The sequence below is a fragment of the Lacerta agilis genome, chromosome 5 (assembly GCF_009819535.1).
Source record: "Lacerta agilis isolate rLacAgi1 chromosome 5, rLacAgi1.pri, whole genome shotgun sequence".
Classification (NCBI taxonomy): Eukaryota; Metazoa; Chordata; class Lepidosauria; order Squamata; family Lacertidae; genus Lacerta; species Lacerta agilis.
In genome coordinates, this window is record NC_046316.1 from 80,348,762 (window position 1) to 80,375,325 (window position 26,564).

General features: G+C 44.0%; 1 protein-coding gene across 1 annotated transcript in view; it reads left to right on the forward strand.

The window, feature by feature from the left end:
- LOC117047445 (multiple epidermal growth factor-like domains protein 6) overlaps positions 1-26,564 on the forward strand; it is a 39,850-nt gene that overhangs the window by 4,492 nt on the left and 8,794 nt on the right. The window contains exons 2-9 of the mRNA XM_033150596.1: positions 2,626-2,754; positions 9,920-10,048; positions 11,723-11,851; positions 12,075-12,203; positions 14,193-14,321; positions 14,704-14,832; positions 17,055-17,186; positions 26,367-26,495. Coding sequence (XP_033006487.1) covers positions 2,626-2,754; positions 9,920-10,048; positions 11,723-11,851; positions 12,075-12,203; positions 14,193-14,321; positions 14,704-14,832; positions 17,055-17,186; positions 26,367-26,495 — 1,035 coding nt within the window. The remainder of the gene's footprint in view (positions 1-2,625; positions 2,755-9,919; positions 10,049-11,722; positions 11,852-12,074; positions 12,204-14,192; positions 14,322-14,703; positions 14,833-17,054; positions 17,187-26,366; positions 26,496-26,564) is intronic.

The following is a 26,564-nucleotide window of genomic DNA, read 5'->3' on the forward strand; positions in this document are numbered from 1 at the left end:
TATGAGACACTGCTCCCATGCTAGTCCAAGGCTCTTGGCAAAAACTCTGTTGCCACAGGACAGCTCTCTAGCTGGCCTAGGCCTTGTGTGTGTGTGTGTGTGTGTGTGTGTGTGTGTGTGTGTGTATTCAATGCATTTATATCCTGCCTTTCTCCCAAGTACTTAACTGTGATCTCCCACAACACATGGGGTGAATAGAAAAAGAGAGCCTAACTCCTTCTCTCCAAAATGTTTGGAGCAATTAAGAAGATTTACCATATGGGAGCCTGTTAAGGTTGCCATGATTTCAACCAACCACTGCAGCTATGCCATAAATGGGGGCTTTGATGTGTCGATGTTTGCAGGTTCTCTCCATGCAATTAAAAAAATCACCTGCTGATTTGTGCATATCAAGTTGCAGTTAAAGACACAGGAGCAGACCATGCTAGAGTGTTACTTGTTTTCTTATTTATTTATTTATTTATTTATTTAATATAGTTTTATTGATTTACAATATACAACAATTCCAGAAAAAGATACAAAAGCAAAAACTCAATTCTCCCCACTCCAGGACAGATCAATCTAGTTAAGTCTGCTAAAGTCCAATCCGTGATTTCAGTACTTGCCATTCTTGAGGGTAATCGGTAAAGGATTTTATAAAAGGATGCCATATTTCAACAAAATCATCTACACCATTTGTATTATTCAGTGCATGTAATCTCTTGGTTAATTTTTCTGATACAACAATAGACCATATATTCTGTTTCCAACGAGAAATACACAGATCATAGGATCACAGAACTGTAGAATTGGAAGGTGCCCCCCCAAAGCATCCATGACAGATGGCCATCCAACCTCTGCTTAAAAACCTCCAAGGAAGGAGGCTCCAAGGAAGATAATTCCAATTCTTTTCAATTCTGTGCCTTCAGTTGGTGTGCTGCTACCAAAAGAAAAGTAATTAGTTCTTCATAACAAAGGTCAGATTGCCCTTCTTTAAAAATAGCTAACAATCCCTACCTGGGGTACATTTCACATGTCACGGAAATTCTACTCAATATTGATCCAGAACAGAATCCAGTGTATAATGAGCAGAGTAAAAACTTAAACACGTTGCAGGATTCCCAAAAAATAGACCAGAGGCAATTCATATTTCATCCAGCAGAGCTTTACTGCTACTGAAGGCAAATGAGCATAATGGTCACAAATCCAATACATTCAGGGTTGGCACTGTCCATAAGAAATCCAGTTGCAGCAGACTTAACTTAAACCTACAATAACTTATAGTAAGTCTAAACCAAAGGTCAGCAAGGTTTTCTGGCCATGGGCCGGATCATTCCCACGGAGATCGTCCGTGGGCCGGACATGTGCAGCACGATGTCAGAAATCACGTCTGCTCATGTCCACAGTGCTGGAAATCACTTCTGCACATGCCCAGACACCCAAAATTGCGCCTGCGCAGAAGCGTTTTTCGGCGTCTAGGCTTGCGCAGACGCGGTTTCTGGTTTCTGGCACCACTCGGCGAGTTGCCTCGCCGCACCGGTTTAGTGCAGTGTGGGGGGGACTTGCCAAGCAGGCAGCTCGGTGAGCGGGTGGCTCGTGGGCCGGTAAAACGGTCTTCGTGGGCTGCATCTGGCCCATGGGCCGGAGGTTGCCGACCCCTGGTCTAAACCTTAACACTAAGCATGCTATGTACAGACCACCACACCAGAAGGAAAAGAGATAGAAAGGGAAAATGAGACCCAGGCTCCTTCTGGGTCAGCATGACTTTGACAGAAGAGATAACAGAATCCATTTAAGCCAGCTGTACTCAGCTTCTCTGAAGGTATAACCCAAACATCACGAACCTTCTGCTTGCTTCTTTCACACACAGAAGCTTCCAGAACCCTCTTGAATTAGAATAGGAAAGACCTCTACACATCAGATCAATACTTTCTGTACTAATAAATACAAACTGACACATTTCACTTGTATTATAGCTTATTTCTGTAAATACCCTCTCCCAGAAAGGCTTTATATGTTCACACATCCACCACATGTGAAATGTTGTACCTGTACTATTGTGCCCTCTGCTGGAGTGTTAATTGTTTTATTTATGGATGATCTGTTGGAAACCCAAGAGTTTAACATGCTTAATTACTGTGTAAAAATATTCTCATATTAATCACAGGGGTGGGGTCGCAAGTGAACAAGTGAAGCCTCTGAACACTCATTTAAATTCACTGGCATGGTCACAACACACTATCTCCTGGACTTCCTTTGAAACATTGTGGACTGGGTTGGAGCGGTGATCTCATTTGTGACCCATTAAATAAATGTCTGATTAGTGTATTGTTTTCAGCATGGTGGGCCACGACTGAATCTGACTAGACGTTCCGTGCTATTCTTTCAGCAGCATAATTTTCTGGCTAGTATCAAATATGTTATTTATACATTTTCATGCTGAGGGAGGCCAGTTTTACAGTCCAAGCACCGCTTTGCCTCCAGTGCAAGAGACAGACTCTTGGATCAACTCTAAAACATAAACGTGTGCATTCCCCTGTTACTTCCTAAAAGCTCTGTTTCGGGGAAGGCAAATTTTGTTTGCCAGATAGATAGATAGATGTATACACAAATGAGTATCACCATCTCATCATTTTCCATCTTCAGCTTGTCCAGATGGCTTTTTTGGGCTGGACTGTCACCAGGTGTGCGACTGCAAGAATGGAGCTGTCTGCAATCACATCGATGGAACGTGCCAGTGCCTCCCTGGCTGGATCGGGCCCAGCTGTGAGCAAGGTTTGTATACTAATGAGAAAGCGTCTCTCTAAATCTCACCAAACTCATCCATGTGTGCATACCAGATCTGTGTGCAGATGCAGATCTGTGCGAGCAGCATGATTTATGCAAGCACCATGATTATACACCATATTTTTCATGATTTTGGGGGGCATTCCCCTCCAAGAGCTCACCTGTGGAACCCCAAATCTTCATTTTTGTGCTCCTCCCAAGTTTAATAAGCAGGTTGCAGTTCAGTGGCTGAAGCTGCTGGGAAGACGATGAGCAAGTTAACTTTGATGTGTATCTGCTGTTGCTTATGCGTGCATAAAACACTTGACAACAGCTGTAGACTATATTTCTATATTTTTACATAAATAAAAAATAGCAAGGGTTGATTCATAAGGTTATGATGATTCAATTATTGTATGAAGGTCTAGCTATTTGAAATTATTACCACATGTTGGCTGCAACAGTTGTCTCCTGCATTTTGCTAATCCCCACATCCACAGGTTATCCAAATCTACTTCTATGGCAATAGAGGGCGGGGGGTGTCAATTGAGCAGCAGGTGGTCCCTTGGCGCATTGGCATTGAAATCACAGTATCCTGGGATCTGAATGGAAATGGGTTGTGGGAAGGAATCTTGGATGCAAGTAGCACTTTAGCGATCACAGCAGATAGATCAGTTTCCTAATCCAGTTCCGCATGGATCCAACAGTGTGACGATTGTGCAAACCAATCTCTTCCGTGGAAGATCTTTGTCTGAATTTATCATTTGATGTAGACAGAATGTAACAATAACACTTCTCTTCTGCAGTAATTTGTTATGCTTATTCTGTTGATACATTCTCTTGATGGACAAGTTTAGCTCTGGCCTTTCCTATATATAAAAAAACAATTAAGCATTTGCCATACATAAACAATGGAGAACAGCTGGATCCTCCGAGGTAAACATTGCTTGCAACTGAGGTACGATGCCAGCCGAGTTGGTGTTGTGAGTCAGCTTGGCGTGTTTGGTTGCTGCTGTGTGCAAAAAACTTTTCTGCCAGAACTTGCTTCTGTCATTACAGAATATTCAGCAAAGCCATTGTGCCTCTGAGAAATAAGTGGATCAAGGGGAAGATTAAGGCTATATCACTTACTGCCCCATCCTGTAGTAACAGCATGAGTTCTTGCAGGCCCAAACCAATGCACCTCATGTATTCATAATGGGTTTCGCAGCTAAAAGGCACAAACACTGTGCCGTGCTAGCAAAAGCTCTGTACCCCTCCACAGCAACACCTACCAAGAAAAAGGTACCGGTATAATAAATTGGTCATACTGTGCTCCACTGGTGTCAGGCAAAACAAGTTTACATCCATTTTTTTATAGAAGATAATGCACAGTAATAGATAGATTATATATAGACATGCAACCAAACGTGTCCCATATCATTCTCTACAGCCACAGCAGGTGCCGTAGCCTTCCAACAATTTGACTTCACCCCCAAAGGCACAATCCTCCACTTGTCTCCTGAGACAGACAGATGCCAGCAACAATACAGAGATAGAGATATATGATTACAGGTCCGTGATAGAAGACCACGTGTTTTGCATGCAGAAGGTCCTGAATGCAGCTTTGGCAGCATCTCTGGTTGAAAGGAACAGGTAGCAAGGGATGTGAAAGACCTCTGCCAGAGATCCAAGAGAGCCACTGCCAGTCAGAGTAGACAGTATTGAGCTAGATAGACAAATGTTATAAGATGGTTTCTGGCATTTCTGTTTCCATTAAGTTTGTAATTAGCATTCTGAGTCCAAAGGGAGGTGTATGCACCAGGACTTTATTTTTATTTTTAATCCTCCTCCTAACTAACTCCCAAAGGTGGGGTGATGGACTGCCGGCAGAAGGAAACATCACTGCCTTACCTCCCCTTGAACATCTATGTTTGTTGTTCAGTCGTTCAGTCGTGTCCGACTCTTCGTGACCCCATGGACCAGAGCACGCCAGGCACCCCTATCCTCCACTGCCTCCTGCAGTTTGGCCAAACTCATGCCAGTCGCTTCGAGAACACTGTCCAACCATCTCATCCTCTGTCGTCCCCTTCTCCTTGTGCCCTCCATCTTTCCCAACATCAGGGTCTTTTTCAGGGAGTCTTCTCTTCTCATGAGGTGGCCAAAGTATTGGAGCCTCAACTTCAGGATCTGCCCTGAAGGATCTGTAGCCCAATCTTTAGAATGGGTAGAAAACTGGATCTGGCTGGTAGGCCAGATCCTTAACTCCACACACAGCCGTGGGCCAAGTATGATGCCACCTTTCAATCACTTGATGTCGCAAAGACATCAGGTGACACTTTGTCTATCTGTTTGGTTGCAAGTTGCTTTGGGTTGCTCTGGGCAATAGAAAGTGACTGAAAAGATTCAGTAAATGAATGAATGAATGAATGTTTGCCTGTATGTTTCCCAAGTTTAGTACTTTCCCAAGTGCTGACTATCAACTGATCAGTGGTGCCTGTAATGCCCCTTCCATCCAAACCGTGCCTTTACCTGGCCCACATCTGACATAATATATATGACATCAGGAGGGTTGGAAGGGACCACGAGGGTCATCTTGTCCAACCCCTTGCAATGCAGGAATCTTTTTATTCATGTAGGGAAGTTGCCAGAGCCCAACTACTTGGAATCAGTGCTGCCATCTTGGTACCTCCTTGTTGCAAGGCTCACTTAAGACATCATCGATGAGCATTAAGGCATTATTGATGCCGCCCTGAGCTCCTTCAAGCAGAAGGGTGGAAATATAAATTCAATAAATGAATAAATATTGCCTCTGACTACACCAAGCTGTACACAAATAAATGTGCTACATAAGCTGTAATACAATGGCTCAGGAGACCGGCAAGCTCTTTAAGTCAGTGAACCTCTTGCCCCCAAATTGGCAATCTCTACACCACTTGCCCCAAAAAATAGTAACAGCACCTTCCCTAGGCGAAGGTGTCCAAGGGCTCCCAAAAAACTGAAGCCAGCTTTGTAGAGTGCAGAGTACAAATTCTCTTTCTCTGTATTCTCTATGTAACAGAAGCCATTATGTGGCCTTGTTTCCGAGCCTCCAGCAGGTAACACTAAGAACGTTGTCAGGTTTTCTTCCATGGTGGTGAGGGCCAAGACCTCGCTTTTAATAACCGTTCGACTTGAAAGCTAAGATTTTTTTTTAGGACACCACATTCTGCAGTTGCTCAGTGGACACTTGACCCACTTTACTCTCACCATTTGTTAGCAGAGCTACTCAATAGGAAGGTTCTTCACTTCTGTAGCTGCCCTCTAGGTTTGGTGAAATATGGGCCTATTGTGTTACCTCGTATAAGAGCCCAGGCTGTTACCAAATCAGAACGGTGATAACTTTTCTTCAGTCACAGACCATTTGCTATGACTTTCCAAACATTTGTGAAGTTAGCAATCAATCAGGTTAGTCATTGACTGATGTTTCTGGTCGATTTATTTCATTTTATTTTTTTTAAAGGCCCTTCAAGCTTTGTTTCTACATATTAAGTTTAATTAAGAAACAAAACCCTTCATCTTAAGCCATGCCTGTCTCCTTCATCTTCCCACCAAAGTGTACTGTACTCATATCCGAAACCCACTATTTGTCCTTGCGTGATGGGGCCATTAAAGCTTTCTGCACCACCTTTGATTTATTTTGTGCACTAGTTAAGGTGCCACAGTCTTTGCAACTTCGTTTGCCTCCGAGTTAAAGGGATAAGGTCAAACAACAATGCAAAGAAGGTAGCCCCCTTTGCCTCTTAGCTAAACAATGAATCATCGCTTTGATTTAAAGACTGGCCAGTAATGCCTTGTAATACATGGGTGACACTGCTGGTTTCTTCCAAAGGTTGCTATTAAAGCGGTCGGGTGATGGCTTGCTTCCAGGTCCTCTGGCAATGCACGACAACATCGTATTTATATGCAGGCCTCGCGGTGCTGGGTGATGGAGAGATCTTCTCCTAAGAGAGAAGTAAAAGGTTTGGAGGGGAACACAAGACTGGCGCATAATTGAGACAGAAATTGATTTGCTCTAAGACTTAATGCTATTAAAAGCCGCTGGCTTAGGGAGGCTGCTCGGCGTGAATGAAAAGGCTTTTCAAAATTATTGATAAGGGAGGATGGAACCCATCTGCTGAGAACTTGCCAACAAGCGGGAATAAAATAAACGAGCCCCTTTTGCTTGGTTAGCAGGCAGAGGGCACCAGCACCTGCAGGGCGAGTCTGAAGCACTGAGGCAAACGGCTGCAACATTGATGAGCTTCACTTGTAGCCAGGGCTTACTGGGACTGAAGAATTCAGAAGGAGCGAAATGGCTGATTCAGCTTTCAGGACAATAGAAGCCACTAATGCTTGTATCTGAGGCCAAGTTAGATGTTCTAAGAACATATATCCTCTTCTCCTTTTCCCCATAGCATTTCTTCAACACGTAGCATGATATGACCATGCTCTGGGGTTGCACTCTGCTCCCTGCAGTTTCATGTCCTCGGACAGCAGCTTGCTGGGGATGGGATGCTCTGATGTCGCATTTTGCGTTACTAGGTGCTACCAGAGGAGGGGGAACAGGATAGAGGGGGCTGCTGTATTCAACATCACCTGTACCACCCTTCTAACATCTGGTTCTGCTCTAAGATGTGTGTGTGTGTTTGCATGCAAGCACGTGTGCCTGCATGCCTGTCTAAAATATACACACCTGGCCTTTGCTTCACCACTAATAAGTGGTTAATTTCCGATAGATATGTGCCGAGACCTTACCTGGCCTCTTAGAGTGCTTCCAGACAAGTTCTGTGCTCTTCACACATGCCAAATAAAACATATGTGAACCACCCTGAGATCTACGGATGAAGGGTGGTATACAAAGTTAATAAATAATAAAAGTAAAAATGCCACCCTGTTTTTTTCTTACCCCTTTTTAATCCAGTTTTACCCTCCCCAGCCAAAAAGCTTTTAAAAAAAGAAAAAAGACAAAGACAAAACAAAACATCCTATTGCCAGTAATCCATTTGCAGGATGGAAGAGTAGCACAAACTCTATAGGTCTGGTTGCCCGTGCTGCTATTGTTCTGTCTTTTCAAACAATCTTATGTATTGACAAATCAGACAGGTGGCCATTTTCCAATTCAGCACACCGTGACCTTTACCGTGTGCATAATTTTATTATCCTGTTTAATTTTTTATACATATCCATCCTTTAATCTGCATTAAAACACCATAATTATGACATAAAACAAATAAATGAAATACTGCTTAAATACAAGTGTGTTGCATTCGATACAAAATGTTACCAAAATACCACTTGAATACAACTCAATGATGCTCTGAATGAAACGATGGAGGGAAAGCCCTTTGCAATGACATCATTTATTTCTAAATGGGCATTAACTGGAAAAGGGGTATGTGCATGTGTGTGTTTTAATCATTTTAATCATAAAAAAGCACTAAAACGCTTTCCCCAGAGTATGTGTGCACATGTGAAATGTCAGTTGTAGTGTTTTGTGCCTACTTAGCATGCCCATTCTTTATTGCGCTGATTTTTAACAACTTTTTGTACTTCTGCAAACTTATGAGTTACATTGAGCACGCTGAGACCTTCCTCTTCCTGCTAGGTGCCCTTGGTTACTGTGCTGTTGGCACCCTGAGAGCGAATTCATCATTAGTTAGAGTGACAGTGATGTTCCGCAGTTGAGGACCAGCATTTCAATAGGTTCCAGAGCTGAACTCTGGCCAGCAGCCTTGGATCAAAGTGAGTCAGTGATGGCTCAGTGCAACACAATGAAGATAGGTTTTCTTGCACATCCTTTTGGCAGAACCAGCTGTTCTTGTCTAGTACTCTAGAGGGCACCCAAAGGCATTTGTTTAGCTGTCTAAAGTACCAGAAGCTCTGCATCTCTCATGGCAGGCCTTGCTGGGTTGGGACATGGCCAGCAGGAAGTTCACCTGCCAGCCATGCCCAGAGGATGTGGAAGAGAAAGAACAGATGGCTCAAGCCAGCATCCTACATCCCATGGTATGGAGTAGGGAAATAAGCCAGAATAATATAGAAAGGAAAACCTTAAATAGAAGTCAGGGACATTCAGGATCTCTACCCCAGTCATAGATTTGTGACCTCAGACAATTGCTGTGTCTGTCTTTTTTCCTCTAATAGCCCCAAGCCATTGACCCAAGGAGAAAAATACGAGGTCAATGAAAGCATGAGGAATCCTCCCCATTTTCTGACCCATTCACATGGGTGTCAACAGTTGTTTACATACAGTGATTGCTCATTGTCCTACCATGGAAGGGGATGCAGGTGGTGCTGTGTTCTAAACCTCTGAGCCTCTTGGGCTTGCCAATTGGGAGGTTGGCAGTTCGAATCCTTGCGATGGAGTGAGCTCCCGTTGCTCTGGCCCAGCTCCTGCCAACTTAGCTACCTACCTGTAACTGCATTCTACCAGATCAGACTTTTTCTTCCTGCTCTGAGCAGTGGTGATAAAAAAAGAAGAGACAAAAGAATACTGAACTGCTACTGGTACCTAAATGCCCACCTTTCAAACAAATATGGCAAAATCTGCAATGGGAAATCAGAATAAAGCATGTAAATTATGGAGTTTCACACCAAATGTTCCTTTGGACACTTGGTGCAAACATGTGCATGGTTGTTGTTTTTTAGCGTTGGCGCTATATTTGCACATTTTAGTTTATTTGTGCAGAACAGGAACCCAAGACTTGACCATATCATCTTTGCTTCATCCCTTTGAGAGGGGCCTGATACCATATCAGCCTCATTTGGTATTACAACGATTCTGCCAGCAGGAATAAAGAAAAAGCTCGGCTTTGCAGAAGAGTTTCCAAACAAACAGCCTGTCAGACTGGCTGTGGCTATTTGTTTTATACCCAGACATTCTGTTGGAAGAAGACAGCTGATCTATCACGCAAATGATTCCAATTGTTACTTTCTAAGGAAAGGGGGGGAAATCACCATTCAAATTGTGTTATGATGATACATATTTGCATGTCTCTTTGTCAGTCACAATGAATATACAAACACATGTGCGTGACTTGAAAGTATTGCCCATCCCGAGTCAGTTTCCTCTCTTTATTTTCCTTGAATTGAGTTCCAAATGAATTTGATGTGTCCTTTGATGTCTCGTGATTGGGCTTTATGGTTCATTTTCTCTCTCTTTCCCTCTCTCCAGCTTGTCACAGTAACACTTACGGACAAAGCTGCCGTCAGCGTTGCAATTGTAAGAACGCAGCGCTCTGTGACCACATCACTGGGGCATGCATATGCACAGCAGGTTGGAGAGGACCGGTCTGTCAAGAAGGTACATTGTGGATTTAAATTTGGGCCTAGTTTGCCCAAACATTAGATCGAGGTGGCAATGAAACAAAGGTCTGGTCTTCATATGCAGTAGAATGAGATGGTAGGGTAAAAAAGGCAAAGGACCCCTGGACGGTTAAATCCAGTCACAGGCGACAATGGGGTCCGGTACTCATCTCGTTTTCAGGCCGAGGGAGCTGGCGTTTGTCCACGGACAGCTTTCTGGGTCATGTGGCCAGCATGACTAAACCGCTTCTGGTGCAGCGGAACATTGTGACAGAAGCCAGAGCACACCGAAACGCCGTTTACCTTCCCTATTTATCTACTTGCACTGGTGTGCTTTTGAACTGCCAGGTTGGCAGGAACTGGGACAGAGCAGCGGGAACTCACCCCATCGCACAGATTCGAACCGCCCACCTTCCAATCGGCAAGCCCAAGAGGTTCCATGGTTTAGACCACAGCACCACCCACGACCCCAATGAGATGGTAGAGACTTAAGGTAGTAAAATAGCCTTTGTCACTTGTGACAGCAGGTAGGGGTGCCATTTTTTAATGCATAAAAACACCACCTGCAGGTAGAAGATTCACATGTCATTGAGTAGTCTTTTGATCAGAAGTCACCAACCTTTCTGGGCTAGTGGGAACATCTGGAATTTTGAGAAAGTGTTACGAGCACAAATTGGCCGTCATAGGGGTGTGGCATAATGGAAAATGTCTGCCACATCCACATCATTGTCCCCGTTAATGGGAGAAAAAACAGCAGCATCAGCCCAACGAAACTAAATTATATTGTTGTTGTTCAGTCGTTCAGTCGTGTCCGACTCTTCGTGACCCCATGGACCAGAGCACGCCAGGCACGCCTATCTTTCACTGCCTCCTGCAGTTTGGCCAAACTCATGCTAGTCGCTTCGAGAACACTGTCCAACCATCTCATCCTCTGTCGTCCCCTTCTCCTTGTGCCCTCCATCTTTCCCAACATCAGGGTCTTTTCCAGGGAGTCTTCTCTTCTCATGAGGTGGCTAATTATATTAGTTTAGCCCAAATGTATTTTGATATGGTCATGTTACAACTTTTTACACTGAACATTTCCCCACCTTCCATATGCCCACATTTCATTGGATGCCAGGATTTCACCCCCACCTTCCCATCCCAAATGTGTTTTAAATTGTTGTAACCCACCCTGGGACCTTGGGGTGAAGAGAGGGCAATAAATTAAATTCTTCTTCATCATCATCCATTCAGGAATAAGGAGAGGTATAGATAGCTTCTCTGTGTGAGCAGGTTTTAAATAGATAATAGTGCAAGTTTGTTGTTGTTTTCAAACCAACATTGCAAATAAGAAATCGGGGTTGCAAGTTTGCACTATGAGATTGACCTTGGATACATGCAAAGTTAAATTGCAAAATGCTCAAACCACAAAGTTTTAAGAGCATTTGCTGTTGTGGCTGCTTTTCATGCCTCAATAAAAAGAAATTATTGAGGAATAATAGTGAGGAAGGGCAACTCCCTACTCTGATCTCCCTTAATGGCACTCTTGAACCTGTGAGGTACGAAAAGCGTCCTTTGCAACACTCAAATGCAGAAAATGCCTCATCCTCATTTTTTTAAAAAATGACTCTTATGCACAATTTTAGTGATGGTCCTTTCATGTTAAGCTAAAATATATTCTTGTCCACAGCCTGCCCTCCGGGTCTGTATGGCAAGGACTGCCTACAGCATTGCATCTGTCAAAATCAGGCTACTTGTGATCCTGTGACTGGAGAGTGCCTATGCCGCAAAGGTTGGACCGGAACAGCCTGTGAACTGGGTAAATTCGAGAAAATATTGTCAATATTGCTTCCATATTCATTTCAGTTCATATAATGGCTCGTCCCCAAAGGGTTTGGGTGAGTAACAGTACACTAGTAATAAACCTACATTGGTTAAACTCAGTCTAAGCGGAGATGAAGGTCAGCTGCCAAGACTGAGTTCATTTCAGGCTGGACAGTTTCATTCATAAACTAGTGAAAGTCTGTTCTCTTTCACTGCAGAGTGTGAAGCAGGGAAGTATGAAGAAAGGTGTCAGCAGAACTGCAGCTGTAGCAATGGTGGAATTTGTGATCATCGTTCTGGGAAATGCACTTGTCGTCCAGGCTGGATTGGGGACCATTGTGATACTGGTAAGGATCGCAGTTCTTTTAACTTTATAAAAGGCCCCCATGATAATCGAAAATATTTGTGTTGCTGTATCCATTTGTGATTATGTGCCACTTCTGCACTCGCTACATCTTGCAGTTATGTGCCTTTGCACTCTCCCACACAACTTTTGGTCCTGTGTCAAGCCTTAAGATAGGAGCTCTAAAGCTGCGGTAATGACATCCATTACACTGGAGCATTTGCACTGGTGTTTAATGGGACTTCGGTAAAAAGGCCTAAATCAGGCATAGCAAACTCGGCCCTCCAGATGTTTTGGGACTACAACTCCCATCATCCCTGACCAATGGTCCTGTTAGCTGTAGTCCCAAAACATCTGGAGGGCCGAGTTTGCCTATGCCTGGCCTAAATGAATGGTTTCAGGGTTTCCATCTTAGGATGCAATCTAAATGAGCGCCCTCTGGTGGTGGGCAACAACATTGGCTGCAGTGGAAGGTGAGGAGCAAGACGGCTTGGCCTGATGCCATTGCACGAAAGCAGAGAAACTGGTTCAGGATCCAGTGGTTCCTGGGCCAGCTCTGTTTTGCTCACGCCCTGCCTTGGAGTGCCCCGTTTTGGGGTTCTCTGCTGGTTCCCACCAGTAGAGATACTCCCAGCGGACCTACAGCCCACCATAAGCCAGTTTGGGATTGCTGTGTTAGTGTATTATGTTGCTGACTGAATCAAATGCAAAAGCTCGATCTGCGTTCTCTGATTCTTTGCTGTCCTTTCAGGTATGGGGACTCCTGTCTTCCTTTCCCCCCTTTCAAGGTATGGCTTCTTTCTCCTCCTTCAAAACCTATCATCTCAATGGCTTCCTTTACATACACACCCGCTCTCTTTCTCTTCAGGTGAAAACCGAAGTCAAGGACCCCGTTGTCTATTATGCTTGATGGTAGACAGTGGAACCCTTGACTTTGGTTTCCACCTCTGTCCTAAATCCTGAATAGCTCACAAATAGGCCAAACGCTTTACAGAAACTAAGGGTGGACAGATCACTCAGTTTCTGGTCCGTGCCACTTTCACATTTCACTTTCACACTGAGGTCCAGCTCTGAGGGCCTTCTGGCGGTTCCCTCCCTGCGAGAAGTGAGGTTACAGGGAACCAGGCAGAGGGCCTTCTTGGTAGTGGCGCCCAGCCTGTGGAACGCCCTCCCACCAGATGTCAAGGAAATAAACAACTATCCGACTTTTACAAGACATCTGAAGGCAGCCCTGTTTAGGGAGGTTTTTAATGTTTGATTAATCACTTTGTTATTATTAATAACATTAATATTCTGTTGGGATCCACCCAGAGTTGCTGGGGAAACCCAGCCAGATGGGCAGGGTATAAATAACAAGTTGTTGTTGTTGTTGTTGTTGTTGTTGTTGTTGTTGTTGTTGTTGTTGTTGTTGTTGTTGTTCACATGTGTTCATTCAAAAGTCTGTTCCATCTCATTTATGTGTTATTTTATTTTATTTTTAAACTACAAAAAAATTGTATATAAATGGTCATGGAGGACACTGTCATCTTTGTATCTCAACTCTTCTTTCATCTGTGGAATTCTCCTAAGTCCAGCTTGTTTCGTGTATTAGCAAACTGATGTATCTACATTCATAAGGTTGTAGCCCTACTCAGAGAAGACCCTTTGAAATTAAGCCAGGTTCATTAATTTCAGGGGGTCTACTCTGAATAGGACTTGCATGAGAAACTTTTGAGACTCTTGAGTTATGAAAAATACCCAGAGAGGATGTGCAGCATGTGTAGGCCTCAACTGTGTGTGATTGGACACTCATAATATAGATAAAACATTCTGTGCCACACCTTTCAGATTACAAATCCTGACCTTCAGCATGGCACTCATAATTTCAAGATGTCCCTATTGATAAATATTGACTATTTCCTGAGGTGGTGGTGGTTGCGCTCAAATTAATCAATCCCCTGCCCTCTGGGAGAGAACGTATTCATTTTGCTTGTGTTTCACAATTTATCCTCAGCTTGTCCAAATGGTTCCTTTGGGGAGAGGTGTGAGGGGCTGTGTGACTGTGAGCACAGCTCCTCCTGCAACCCCCAGACTGGAATGTGTCACTGTGAAAAAGGCTGGAGAGGAGAACAGTGTGACAAGCGTAAGTTCCCATTAAGCCTTCTTTTGCTCTGTGACATCTCAAATCCCATTGACCTGAAGTTGTCCAGTTTTGCAATAAATGAAGGCTGGGGAGCCTAGTCAAACCATGCTCATTTGGGCTGTTGTTTCTCTCTCTCCCTCCCTCCCTCCCCACAGTGATTTCTTGGCTTGTGCATGGGTCACTCGACTTGTTTATCCTGAGCAGAACCTGCTGGATAACACTGCAGACAACAATAGGGGTTGAACAATAGCATGCGGAGGGGAGAATTCTGGGGAACAGCAAGAGGGTCATTTGGAGCCGTAGGGAGAGGATGGGTCACAGTACTTAGAAGTATATTCAGAAGTATATTCAGCAGAGATGGCTTTGCTTTTATTTTCTCCAGCTTGCCTGCCTGGCTACTATGGCAGCAATTGTACTGAGCGCTGCAAATGCCCTCCAGGTGTCCCTTGCAACCACGTGAGCGGGGAGTGTGGCTGCCCTCCAGGTTTTGTGGGCAGTGGCTGTGAAAGAAGTAAGTTCCCTAGTGTGTGTGTGTGTGTTTTGTCATGAAGGAATAAGGTTATTCGTTCGTTCGTTCGTTCGTTCGTTCATCACAGGAATCTGTATACCTCTTAATTGTATAAAGCTCTCTAGGCAGTTAACATGAAATGAAACCTACATTAAAACTCTGGAGAGAAGTCAGAGTTAAAAACAAGCTGACATGAGAAGAGGTTATAAATATGCATCAAGAAAGTGAAATGTTAAAAAGACATATCAGTTTTACGTATCTGGGTAGGCTTGCCTAGACAAGCAAGCTTTTACTGAAAACAATACAGTCATACCTCGGGTTGCGTTTGCTGCGGGTTGCGTTCGTCACGGGATACGAACATGCTGAACCCGGAAGTACCGTAATGGGTTACTTCTGGGCCCGGCGCTTCATGCATGCACAGAAGCACGAAAACACACTTTGCGCATGCGCAGAAGTGCCGAATTGCACCGTGCACATGCGCAGATGCGGCACTTCAGGTTGCGCTCTGCTCATGTTGTGAACGGGCCTCCGGAACGGATCCCATTCACAACCAGAGGTACAGTAAAGGCACCTGCCTCATGTCAATAGACAGGGAGTTCCACAGTGAAAGAAGTGAAGAATGAACAGTATGTGGAGCAAGGTGGTTGATTTAATTAATTTTAAAATCTATACCTCAAATGTATACCTTTTTATAAATTTTGAGGAACTTCTGGCATAAAGAAGCTTACAATAAAAACTAACTCAACCTGACAATAAGATGTGCAAATACAAAATACAGCACAAGAAAACAATAAACCGGCATGGAAAGTGGAGCACAGAAATAGAGTAGAGTTGGTAGGGAGCACGAGCACTGGCGGAGGAAGAGGAGTGCAGGGGGAGCGCCCCGCCACTGACCACAAAGCCATCTAGTCCAACCCCCTGCAGTGCAGGAATCTTTTGCCCAATGTGGGGCTCGAACCCACAACCCTGAGATGAAAAGTCTCATGTTCTACCAAGTGAGTTATTACAGCTCATAAAACAGTAGGAAGGCACACCAACAAGAATTTCAGAGTGGCTAATTTGAAAAGGCTTGGGGAAAGCTGCAAAGGAGAAAGAGGGATAGCCCATAAACCCAGGACACAGAGCAGGAAACTATGGATTCCCATTACATTCAAACTGGACCTTACTGAGGTTTTGACTCATTGAACCCAAAGGGTGCTTCGCATGTGCAGTTCTTGCTTTCAAGGTCTATAGTGTTTGGTATACATGATTTCTTCCAGTGCCCTAGCAGGTGCAGAAATGGGGCATTCATTTCTCCCACCACACTTGAGGCCGGTTCATACATGCCCATTCATCATTTGCCGACTGATCCATGAAGTGATGGCTCTCATGTGTGAATGGGCCATCACAGATAGCACTTTCACATCACTTCAAAAATGCTATGCAGTTAGTTTCAACGTTAACTTTAACCAATTCATGTTAATGGATTGGTTTAACATCAATTGGTTTAACCGCCTGGGATAACTCAGCTGGTAGGACATGAGACTCTTCATCTCAGGGTTGCGGGTTCAAGCCCCACATTGGGCAAAAAGATTCCTGTATTGCAAGGGTTGGAATAGATGACCCCCATGGTCCCTTCCAACTCTACAATTCTATCATTCTATGTGAGTTGTCATGTGATATGATCAAGTGTCCTTCCATGTGTGAACCAGCCCCTAAGTAACTTGGATGCTTTCCCATGACATGTCACTGGAAACACACAATTTAAATATACACTTGTATTTGTGGTGGAGAATAGCTCATGTAGCATAAACCGCAGACTTTCAGCATGAGCTCCCCGCCAGGGCAGAGAGAGAGAGAGAACCAAGAAAGAAACAGCGCAAGCATTTGAAGCTGACTTGAAGCTTTAAGGCATCTGTGGGCGAGAGAGAGTCACCATGCATATTTGGGAGACTCTCCTGAGTTTTATTATTTTAGTCGATTTTCCTTGACATCAACCTATGACTTTCTCTAAGTGACAAGAAAATTGCAACTGGCCCATGACAGTTGGGCACAAATTGACTGAGCAAAACAAAATCAAACCACAAAGTAATCCCCAAGCAAACGTAATAAACCCAAAATCCCAGAGGGCAGCATTCTTCTGCAGGCAGCGGTCTTATTGAATAAATTCTACCCGGCTCTTTGTTTGAGCACTGTGTTTACCAAGACAAATGTAATTCATCGGTTTACATTTCCTCTTCCCTCAGCTTGTCTGCTAGGCACATATGGGGAGAACTGTAACCAAGTATGTCAGTGCTCTGGAAAGAATGAAGAGTGCCATCATGTCACCGGCAAGTGTGGCTGCCTGCCAGGTTACTACGGAATCCGCTGTGACCTTCGTAAGTGTCACTCTCGCTTCATCAACATTCGCCTTTGCTTGATTGTTAGGATCAGATTTTAATGGCCCTTCGTTTTCTTAACCATGGTGGGGCTCTTCCTAGGCAATGCAGAGCAATGTTTTTATACTTATATTCACGTGATTATATTTTAAAATATCTGTTCTAGTAGTCTTTCTGGCATGCAAGTAGGTGATACATCATTTCGAATAATTCGTCATGCTGGCCACATGACCTGGAAGCTGTACGCCGGCTCCCTCAGCCAGTAAAGCGAGATGAGCGCCGAAACCCCAGATTCGTCCGCAAGTGGACCTAATGGTCAGGGGTCCCTTTACCTATTTAGGACATGGGTGGCGCTGTGGGTTAAACCACAGAGCCTAGGGCTTGCCAATCAGAAGGTTGGTGGTTTGAATCCCCACAACGGGGTAAGCTCCCGTTGTTCGGTCCCTGCTCCTGCCAACCTAACAGTTCAAAAGCACATCAAAGTGCAAGTAGATAAATAGGTACTGCTCTGATGGGATAAACAGGTACCGCTAAAGTAGATAAATAGGTACCGCTCTGATGGGAAGGTAAACAGTGTTTCCGTGTCCTCCTCTGGTTCGCCAGAAGCGGCTTAGTCATGCTGGCCACATGACCCGGAAGCTGTACGCCAGCTCCCTCAGCCAGTAAAGCGAGATGAGTGCCGCAACCCCAGAGTCATCTGCAACTGGACCTAATGGTCAGGGGTCCCTTTACCTATTTGCAACCTAAAGCCAGCATAAGCCAGTGGGGTTGTTGTTTTTATTTTGATTATATATTTTGTGGTTTTATATTCTGATTTTGTTCTGTGAACCACCCTGAGACCTCTGGGTATAGGGCGGTATATAAATTCAATAAATAAATAAATAATATTTGGAAGGCTGGACTTGGACCTCGGAGCGTTGGGTACTAATTGTTGGTCAGTCATGAACTCTCACAGACCATGTTGCCCAGCCTCAATTCTTCATCTGTAAAATGGGAATTGGGGGTAGTGTGTGCAAGTCAGAGGCAATGGGAGATATGTGAAACAGCTTTTAGAGATGTGTGAAATACTTCTCCCTACAAGCTTTTAATTTTAACAAAAATATTTTGACTTCCCTCAAAATTCCCAGGGACATTATCTCTGCAGTGTATGTAGTATCTAATTTTGCTTTGCTGTAGCAACTCTCATATTCACTATCAGAAATAAATATCAATTAATATCAATGTCACTTGATAAGGAAAATCATGCCAGGCATATTTCCTAAATCAAGAAGATGCACCCAGCTTGTTTTCTACGCTGCCAACTGTACTGAACACCCTTTTACAGGAGAGATAATCAATTACAGCCATTTAAAGTCTGTGATAAATATGCTGATTGATTCATCATACCAATCCACCAATTAATGCTTTTAGCACTAATAAAATTGTTAATGGATAATTGGGAAAGAGTCCTTTACCCAGCAGAATGTGCTTTGCAATAAATTCTTCCCACCTATAAATCAGTCCTTTTATTTAAATTTATATCCCACCCTGTCCCACAGTCTTAATGTGGTTTAGAACATTTTAAAGTGAAAAACGACAGATAGAGTATAAATATGCACATAAATATATACTAAACTTGGGTTTGCCAACTCGCAGCCTCTAATCTCTTAAATCTATAACCCTGTGTGATTTGTAAATATAGACGCAGTACCAATTTGTAAATATTATCAACCCTGGTTGCACAGATTTTTTAAAACAGCATTTCCATAGCCGTTTTAAAGCAATGTACAAAATACAGTTATGCATGACACTGCACATGTAGACCAAGACAGCGGTTGTGGATACAAATTTCCTTCTGCACTATGCCTGGAAATGCACACTTTGGAACAAACTATCTGAGTTTATTAACATCAGCTATCAACATGGAGAGGAGTACACCCACAAGCACAAACAAGAACCACTCACCTCATGGATTTAAGTGAAATCATTTTGCGATGGCTATGCCACATCAAAACGAGCGTGAGATTTGGGCCTGGTAAAAAGTTCCCCAAAAGCTCAAAGCATTCAACTGAGTGTGGATGGTGGTTATAAAAAAGACATTCTGCAAGTAACAATAAATCAAAAGCAATCTGTTAAAGTCAGCCTTTACACTGCACAACCTTCATAGGTAAAGGTAGAGGGGGCCCTGACCATTAGGTCCAGTCGTATCCGACTCTGGGGTTGCGGCGCTCATCTCACGTTACTGGCTGAGGGAGCCGGCGTACAGCTTCCGAGTCATGTGGCCAGCATGACAAAGCTGCTTCTTGCAAACCAGAGCAGTGCACGGAAACGCCGCTTACCTTCCCACCAGAGCGGTTCCTATTTATCTACTTGCATTTTTCACGTGCTTTCGAACTGCTAGGTGGGCAGGAGCTGGGACTGAGCAACGGGGGCTCACCCCATTGAGGGGATTCAAACCACTGACCTTCTGATCAGCAAGCCCTAGGCTCTGTGGTTTAACCCACAGCGCCACCCGCGTCCCTAACCTTCATAGGAACAATCAAAACAAACTGCTGTCCTGAGTCAAGGAATGCAGAGTAACCTGAAGGACATACCACCAGTTGGCGAAGACTTTCTTCATAATAACTTAAACAAAAAATAAAATAAAATCAGCAGAGCCATGTGTCTAAGACTTACTTCAGTGAAATGATTTGTGGAGTGGAACAAAGATGAATGATAAGAAACATGAACTGATCTGGCTAAAAAGGAGGAACATAATTCATTATCTTTTTATTTGCAGCTTAAAATTAACATTTTATTCTTGCTGTTCGCATCCTCTTCTAAGAATAAAACACCTTCCCTTAGTTCATAGCCTGGATTTTTTTTGGGGGGGGCAGGCTGTGTCTGATGCACATAAATTGGGAAAAACAAAATAATTTCCCCCCCTTCCAGTAGCACCTTAGAGACCAACTAAGTTTGTTATTGGTATGAGCTTTCGTGTGCATGCACACTTCTTCAGATAAGTTGAGAGTTATTCTGGTGTGCCCCATTCTGCACTGATCTTACAGGAAGACAGGGCATTTTAGCCCAGGGCTAAGACATTAGGTGAGTTCACACATGCATGCACATTGTTTGCTTTGTGTCTTTGCAGCTACTGAATGTGTGAACAACCACCAGTGTAAAGCAGTGATCTGAAACAGGATGATCTGAGCATTCTCCCTGTAGTGTTTGAGCTGCCATAGTGTGGTGTAGTGGTTAAGAGTGGTAGACTCATAATCTGCTGAACCGGGTTTGCGTCTTCGCTCCTCCACATGCAGCTGCTGGGTGACCTTGGGCTAGTCACACTTCTCTGAAGTCTCTTAGCCCCACTCACCTCACAGAGTGTTTGTTGTGGGGGAGGAAGGGAAAGGAGAATGTTAGCTGCTTTGAGACTCCTTTGGGTAGTGATAAAGCGGGATATCAAATCCAAACTCTTCTTCTTCTTCCTCTTCTTGATGCCCCACTCAGCAGTTGATGGGCATGCAACTGTGAACTGGCTGAGCATACACCCAGGGCTGCCTCTGTTTTTCCAAGGTAGACAAAAAATTGACTTTTCTTTTACAAAAGGGTGGAAGGCTTACCTGCACCCATTTGCAGCAAACATAGGAGACCATGGCTGGAGAAGTAGTGGTAAATGTGTCCTCCCTCACACTACTGCTACAGCAAGGATTGCTGGACTTCAACTCCCATCAGTCCTAGCAATGTGGCCAATGTTCCTGGATGATGGAAGTTGTAGTCCAGCAATATCTGGAGGGCTACTGGTTCCCTACTCCTGCCCTACAAGATCCTGTGAAGTTGCACAGATATTTCCGGATCAAGTCCTGTGGGCACAATCAGACAAAGATTGCTCCTGTGAAGCTTTCAGTCCAATAAAAGGGCATACAATGTGAAATACATTGTATAGTAATTGCAGGTGGGTTGCCTCCTGCAGTTGCAGTCCAGCACAGCATTACAAGTATTTACATTCTGTTTATTTCATTGGTACTTAAGAGGCATTTCTCCTTGTCAGTTGTTCATATTTACAAGAGCAGAAACTAATTTAATGATTTACTACTTTTCAGTAAATCATAATAATAATTAAGTGTTGGAAGATGCTTCGTTCGACCCTGGCTAGCTTTAATATGAAGCCTTACTGCTCATGAAAAGGATATTTGCACTTGGACACCATCTGTTTATCTTACTGATGCTCTTGTGGAAGGCTCACACCATTGGAATGATGGTTTCACAGCAACAGCAGCTTAGCAAATGGTGACAAGAGGGGTAGGAGAGGAGATAAGACATCTGCAAGGAAGCATAACTGGAAGATCCTCTGAGAACATGGTAGCCCCAGTAACCCACATTGACATCTGCACCAAATACAGCCAAACTTGCTCCTTCCTACAGATGACTCAGTGCATTGGCCTAGCTAAATGAGAATGGAGGAAATGAGAGAAAGAAATAGGATTCTCCACTCCCAAATCATATATCTTTGCTCTGCATGAGCATACCTGAACCTGTGTATCTATGGACTCTACTACTGAAAACACATCTCAGTAGCAGAATAACGTACATGGTTTTCATCTTTAGTCTTGGATAGCCGGTCTGGGAGACACTCATGCCTGAGATCATGAAGAGCAAACTACTAGACAGGGCCATGATAGATGCCTCTCAACAATGGGCACTTCCAAACAATCTTTACTGAGCATTCATCTTTATTTTTTTGCAGTAAGGTTTTTGATGGCATTGGCTATTTAATGAGCATTCATTCTGATTTGTCTATGTGGAGGTTAGATGAAGTTATCAAATCAACTGTTATTCCATGTTTTCCAGTCACTTATCACAAAAAGCTAGAACTTTGGGGGAAGTGGGTTTGTTGCAGGAGACGTCCCAGTTTACTATAACTGCACAACCTGAATTTGCTGGCATGTCATCGAACCTTACCTGAAAAGAGCAAGAATCTGTTCACATGCTTCTTTGTATAATATTTAGGTTGGCCCTCTGAGCTGAGGATATTAGGGTAAGTCAGAGATAGTCAAGGTGGTACCCTCTAGAAGTTGTTGAGATGCATTTCCCACCATCCCTGACCATCGGCCATGCTGGCAGGGACTGATGACAACTGTGGTCCAAAAACATCTGGAGGGGACATTGTGATGGCTGCCCCTGGGTTAAAGTTACCAACAGTCTGTTTTAGTGTAAGGCGGCTTCATGCATCACAGAACATTGGTGCTTGGTTGGAGATTAATGCTGGAAAGAGGACCCCTGTGGTCAAACCATCAGCCTGGTTTGGCCAAGGTTGCAGGTTCAATCCCTCGCATATTCCTGCATTGCAGGGGGTTGAACTAGATGGTCCTTGGGGTCCCTTCCAGTTCTACAATTCTATGATTCTACTATCTCCAGAGCAGGAACATTTAGTATGCTTAAAAAAAATAGTTTGGGAGTGTACAAAGCCTCTCCCAAAGAACTTGAGCTGGATTGAGTCCAACCAGCATGTGGCTGGATATGGCTGGAAACCTTTCCTGGCAACAATTGCTATACTTATAGTACTATGAGAGGGGGAGAGAAAAAGCAGCACAAGAAATTATCCATAAAAGGTGTAGCTGGCTGGTAAGCAGAGGCTTTTAGCCGCCAAGAGCAACTGGGCTTTCATGTTCTCAAATTTTGGAGTGAAGAATTGAAATAGTGTCTTGGCAGGGACCAAAGGAAGCAGATAGCCTAGCAATAAGAATCGTTTTATTCACCCATAAATCAGTGCAAGGGCATATATGTCTGATGCACGATAGCAACACACCCCAACATCTAAATTTGCTCCAGTGAGCAGTAAATGTCATGGCATCACTCAGCTGTATCCAGATGAAAGGCACACCGAAACAAGGTGTTTGAATGGCAGCAAGCATTGGTTAAGGGTGGAGCTACACATTAAAGAGACCAGGAACGGATGCTGAAAAAGCCAGACTCCTGTTCCCCCAACCCCAGTGATGCCAGGACCTGTTTGGAAAAGGAGGCACCATAATGATACCAGGACACTGATCAGTTGAGCAAAGTGTTAAGATGGGGGGGGGGGAACTTGGCTGATTTCAGTGGTAGCTTTGTGATCTTCTTAATTCCTTCTTAAGAGGAATTAATGTCTAAAGAGCTGTCACAAGGAAGATGGAGCAAGCTTATCTTCTCCCACTCTGTAGGCTAGGACCCAAACCAATGGATTCAAGTTACAAGAAAGGAGATTCTGACTAAACATAAGGAAGAACTTTCTGACAGTAAGAGCTGTGGAGGGGACTCCCACAACAAGTGGTGGATTCTCCTTCCTAGGTGGTTTTTAAGCAGAGATTGGTGACCATGGGTCCATGTGGCCTTCAGTCCCATCCCGTCCTGTCCCGTCCCCAAATGGACACGTTGGGCAGGGTGCAGGAGGGCCACAAAAAACTGTGATACTCAGATGCTGCTTTTATATCTCGACCACACCTACTTTGACAGGCCATTCCCAGAGGGTTGACTATGGGTGAGTGTGGCAATCAACCATTTCTGCTTCAGATGCGCCAATGTGTGATTTTTCCCTTAAAGCAAATAGTAGTTTGAGATTCACCTTGGGACCACAGCAGAGGAGAAAAGGGTTAAATTGCCTATCAGTTCCATGAATAATTACTCTTCTCAGCTGATGCACTTTGCTTTTTATTATTATTACTACTACTAATCCAAGCATGTTGCAAATATGCATTTGCTTTCACATGTGCTAGTTTGGCTCATCAGTTTCTCAGGCGATCTTTCAGTAGATCTCAGGTGATCTTTCAGTTTTGACAGCCAAACTGCGCTATGGGTCTTCAGAACATCTGGGTTCCAGAAGGAAGCTGTTACTGGGAACATTAAACAGTGTGTGGAGGGTGGTGGGAGAAAAAGAGAGAATTGGGAGCATGCTCATCCATGGGGGGGGGGCCAAGAGGGCACCACCACCCCAGGCGAACAAAAAAACCCCAATTTCCAGCTTTAACTTTTCAAAAACTCTAGGTCTCTAACCTGAGCAAAACCTGAAGCAGGCAATGTCCTATCCTTGACTGTGGCAATGGTGGTGTTTCAAATGTGTGTGTGTGTGTGTGTGTGTGTGTGTGTTTGGGGGTGGTGGTTTTGGTTTTGTTCTTGCAGATTGTGTGTGTGTGTGTGTGTGTGTTTTGGTAAGGAAAGCCACTACTTGCTACTGCTGTGAAAGGATTTAAGAACTGATGGTCATGGCAGGACTAATCCAGGCCAGAAGGAAGAAATCAGGAAATGACTTAGAGGGCTGGCTGCCATTCCTGCAGTTCCCAGAAGAAGAAAAAACAAAACCATAACACAGATACACAGGAAACTGTTAAATTAGAAAATGTCTTTATTAGATAACTGGCAGTTGGAAGCTGAAACCCTCTTTTTATGGGTGCTTAGCATACGAAAACGGCAGGGCTGTGTGTGAACTGGCTGTGCCGTTTTCAGACAGCCCATTTTGGGAAAGTGGGAACAGACAAGGGCGCTGTATTAAATGATAATTGAGTTAAATGTTGGCCACAGAGGTGTGTGATCCATTGCTCGCAGTTGAACTGAAATAAATAGCAAGTTAGGAGGGTAAGTTTACTGGTAAGAGGAAGGATTATATGAATTGCCCTAACCATTTCCAGTCATGGAACAAAACGGTGTCAGTGTGAACTGGAAAACAATTCCATGAGCTTTGCCAAGTAAGAGTTGTGGGGACAAGGGGGGGGGGGGAGAGAGATTCAGACTCAGGTGTCTGATGCAGAGTAAATAGCAAACTATTTAAACAAAAGCCAACTAGTGACCATAAGGGAAGTGTGGTGGGCGAAAGAGACATTCATCGCAAGACAAGCCAAATGAGGTCATTATATGAAGGGTGTGTTCTATCCGCTTGGTAGATATTAAAAAAGGATGCTGGAGTGATTCAGTTTTCTCTGCCAGGAACTGAGATTTCAAATATAGACACCAAAAGCAGCAGAATTTGAGTCTCTCTCTCTCTGTCTGTGTCTTTAAATTGCCTAAAGAGAGAGGAAAACCGATCTACTCAGATTGTTCAATTGGGTGTTGACTGTGTATTTGCAGCAAAAGGGATTTCTTAAGTATTGCAGTGGCTCAAGGTTACTTTTAGAATTCACGTTTGGGCACTAAACTCGTTGCGAGAGAGAAAAACAGATAAACTTTTGTTTTCCAAGCATTTGAAACGGAGAAAGCATGCTAATAAACATCCCTGCTTAAAGTATGACACATTCAGGATATAGGTGGTACCTGTTGAAGGATGCAAGAGTAGCTATGCAGTGGTCCTTTCAGAGTGGTGAGTCAGGTAGGTTCAACATCAGTGATGATATGGATCCACACCGTATCATTTTAAGCATCCCCCCCCCAAGAATCCCGGGAACTGTAGTTTGCCTCTCAAAGAGCTATAAATCCCTGCACCCTCAACAAACCAGAGTTTCCAGTTACAGGTAGGCAGCCGTGTTGGTCTGCCATTGTCAAAACAGAATAAAATAAAAAATAAAAATTCATTCCAGTAGCACCTTAGAGACCAACTAAGTTTGTTCTTGGTATGAGCTTTCATGTGCATACACACTTCTTCAGATACCAGAGTTTCCGGGATTCTTCAGGAGAAACCGTGTGCTTTAGATGTGAGGTGTGGATTTGACCAGCGATGGAGGCTGCGTGGCCCAGTTGGGCTAAAAAGCTGGTACTGGTCATTTAGGTAGGAGTGTCACCTTGGTTCTTGTGGTTGACTCGGTGTTGGGGTTCTCCTGGTTCAGAAGCCAAGAAGCTGGTGACATAAAAATCCCCTAAGAAGTTATGGAGGAAAACCATTTGGTCTGAACTTGGATGATCCCCAGTCATATATAAAGCTCTCGCGGCAGTCTCTTCCCCTCATCTGAAGCCTAGAAGCTTAGTTGAGGGGAAAGTATTGGGTGAGTGGAGGAATTGCAGGAAGCATGAGGAAAAGTCATCTGCTGTCATCCATTTGGCCCCTTTGTTCTAAAATCAAGACCCACCCAGGTTTTTTTTTTAATGTGATTGGAGTAAACCAGGGCTGTCAAGATCACATCAAAGGCTGCATGCACTGTGTACATTTAAAGCACATGACTTCCCCCAAAGAGGCCACTTGCTTGAAATGCATTGTGTCTACACAGCCCAGGTTTGTGCACCGAATGGCTTTTCTCAGAGATGCTTTCTCCTGACTTCCAACAGGATGCCCCAAAGGAACATATGGCCCGCATTGCCGGAAAGCGTGTCAGTGTCTGAATGGAGGGCATTGTGACACTGTGACAGGAGCCTGTGACTGCCTGCCTGGTTTCATCGGAGCGGACTGTGGGAAAAGTAAGTGCCTCTCTAGGCCAGCGTCTTGTTTCCCACAGTAGCCAATCGAATGTTTGTGGGCAGCCCATG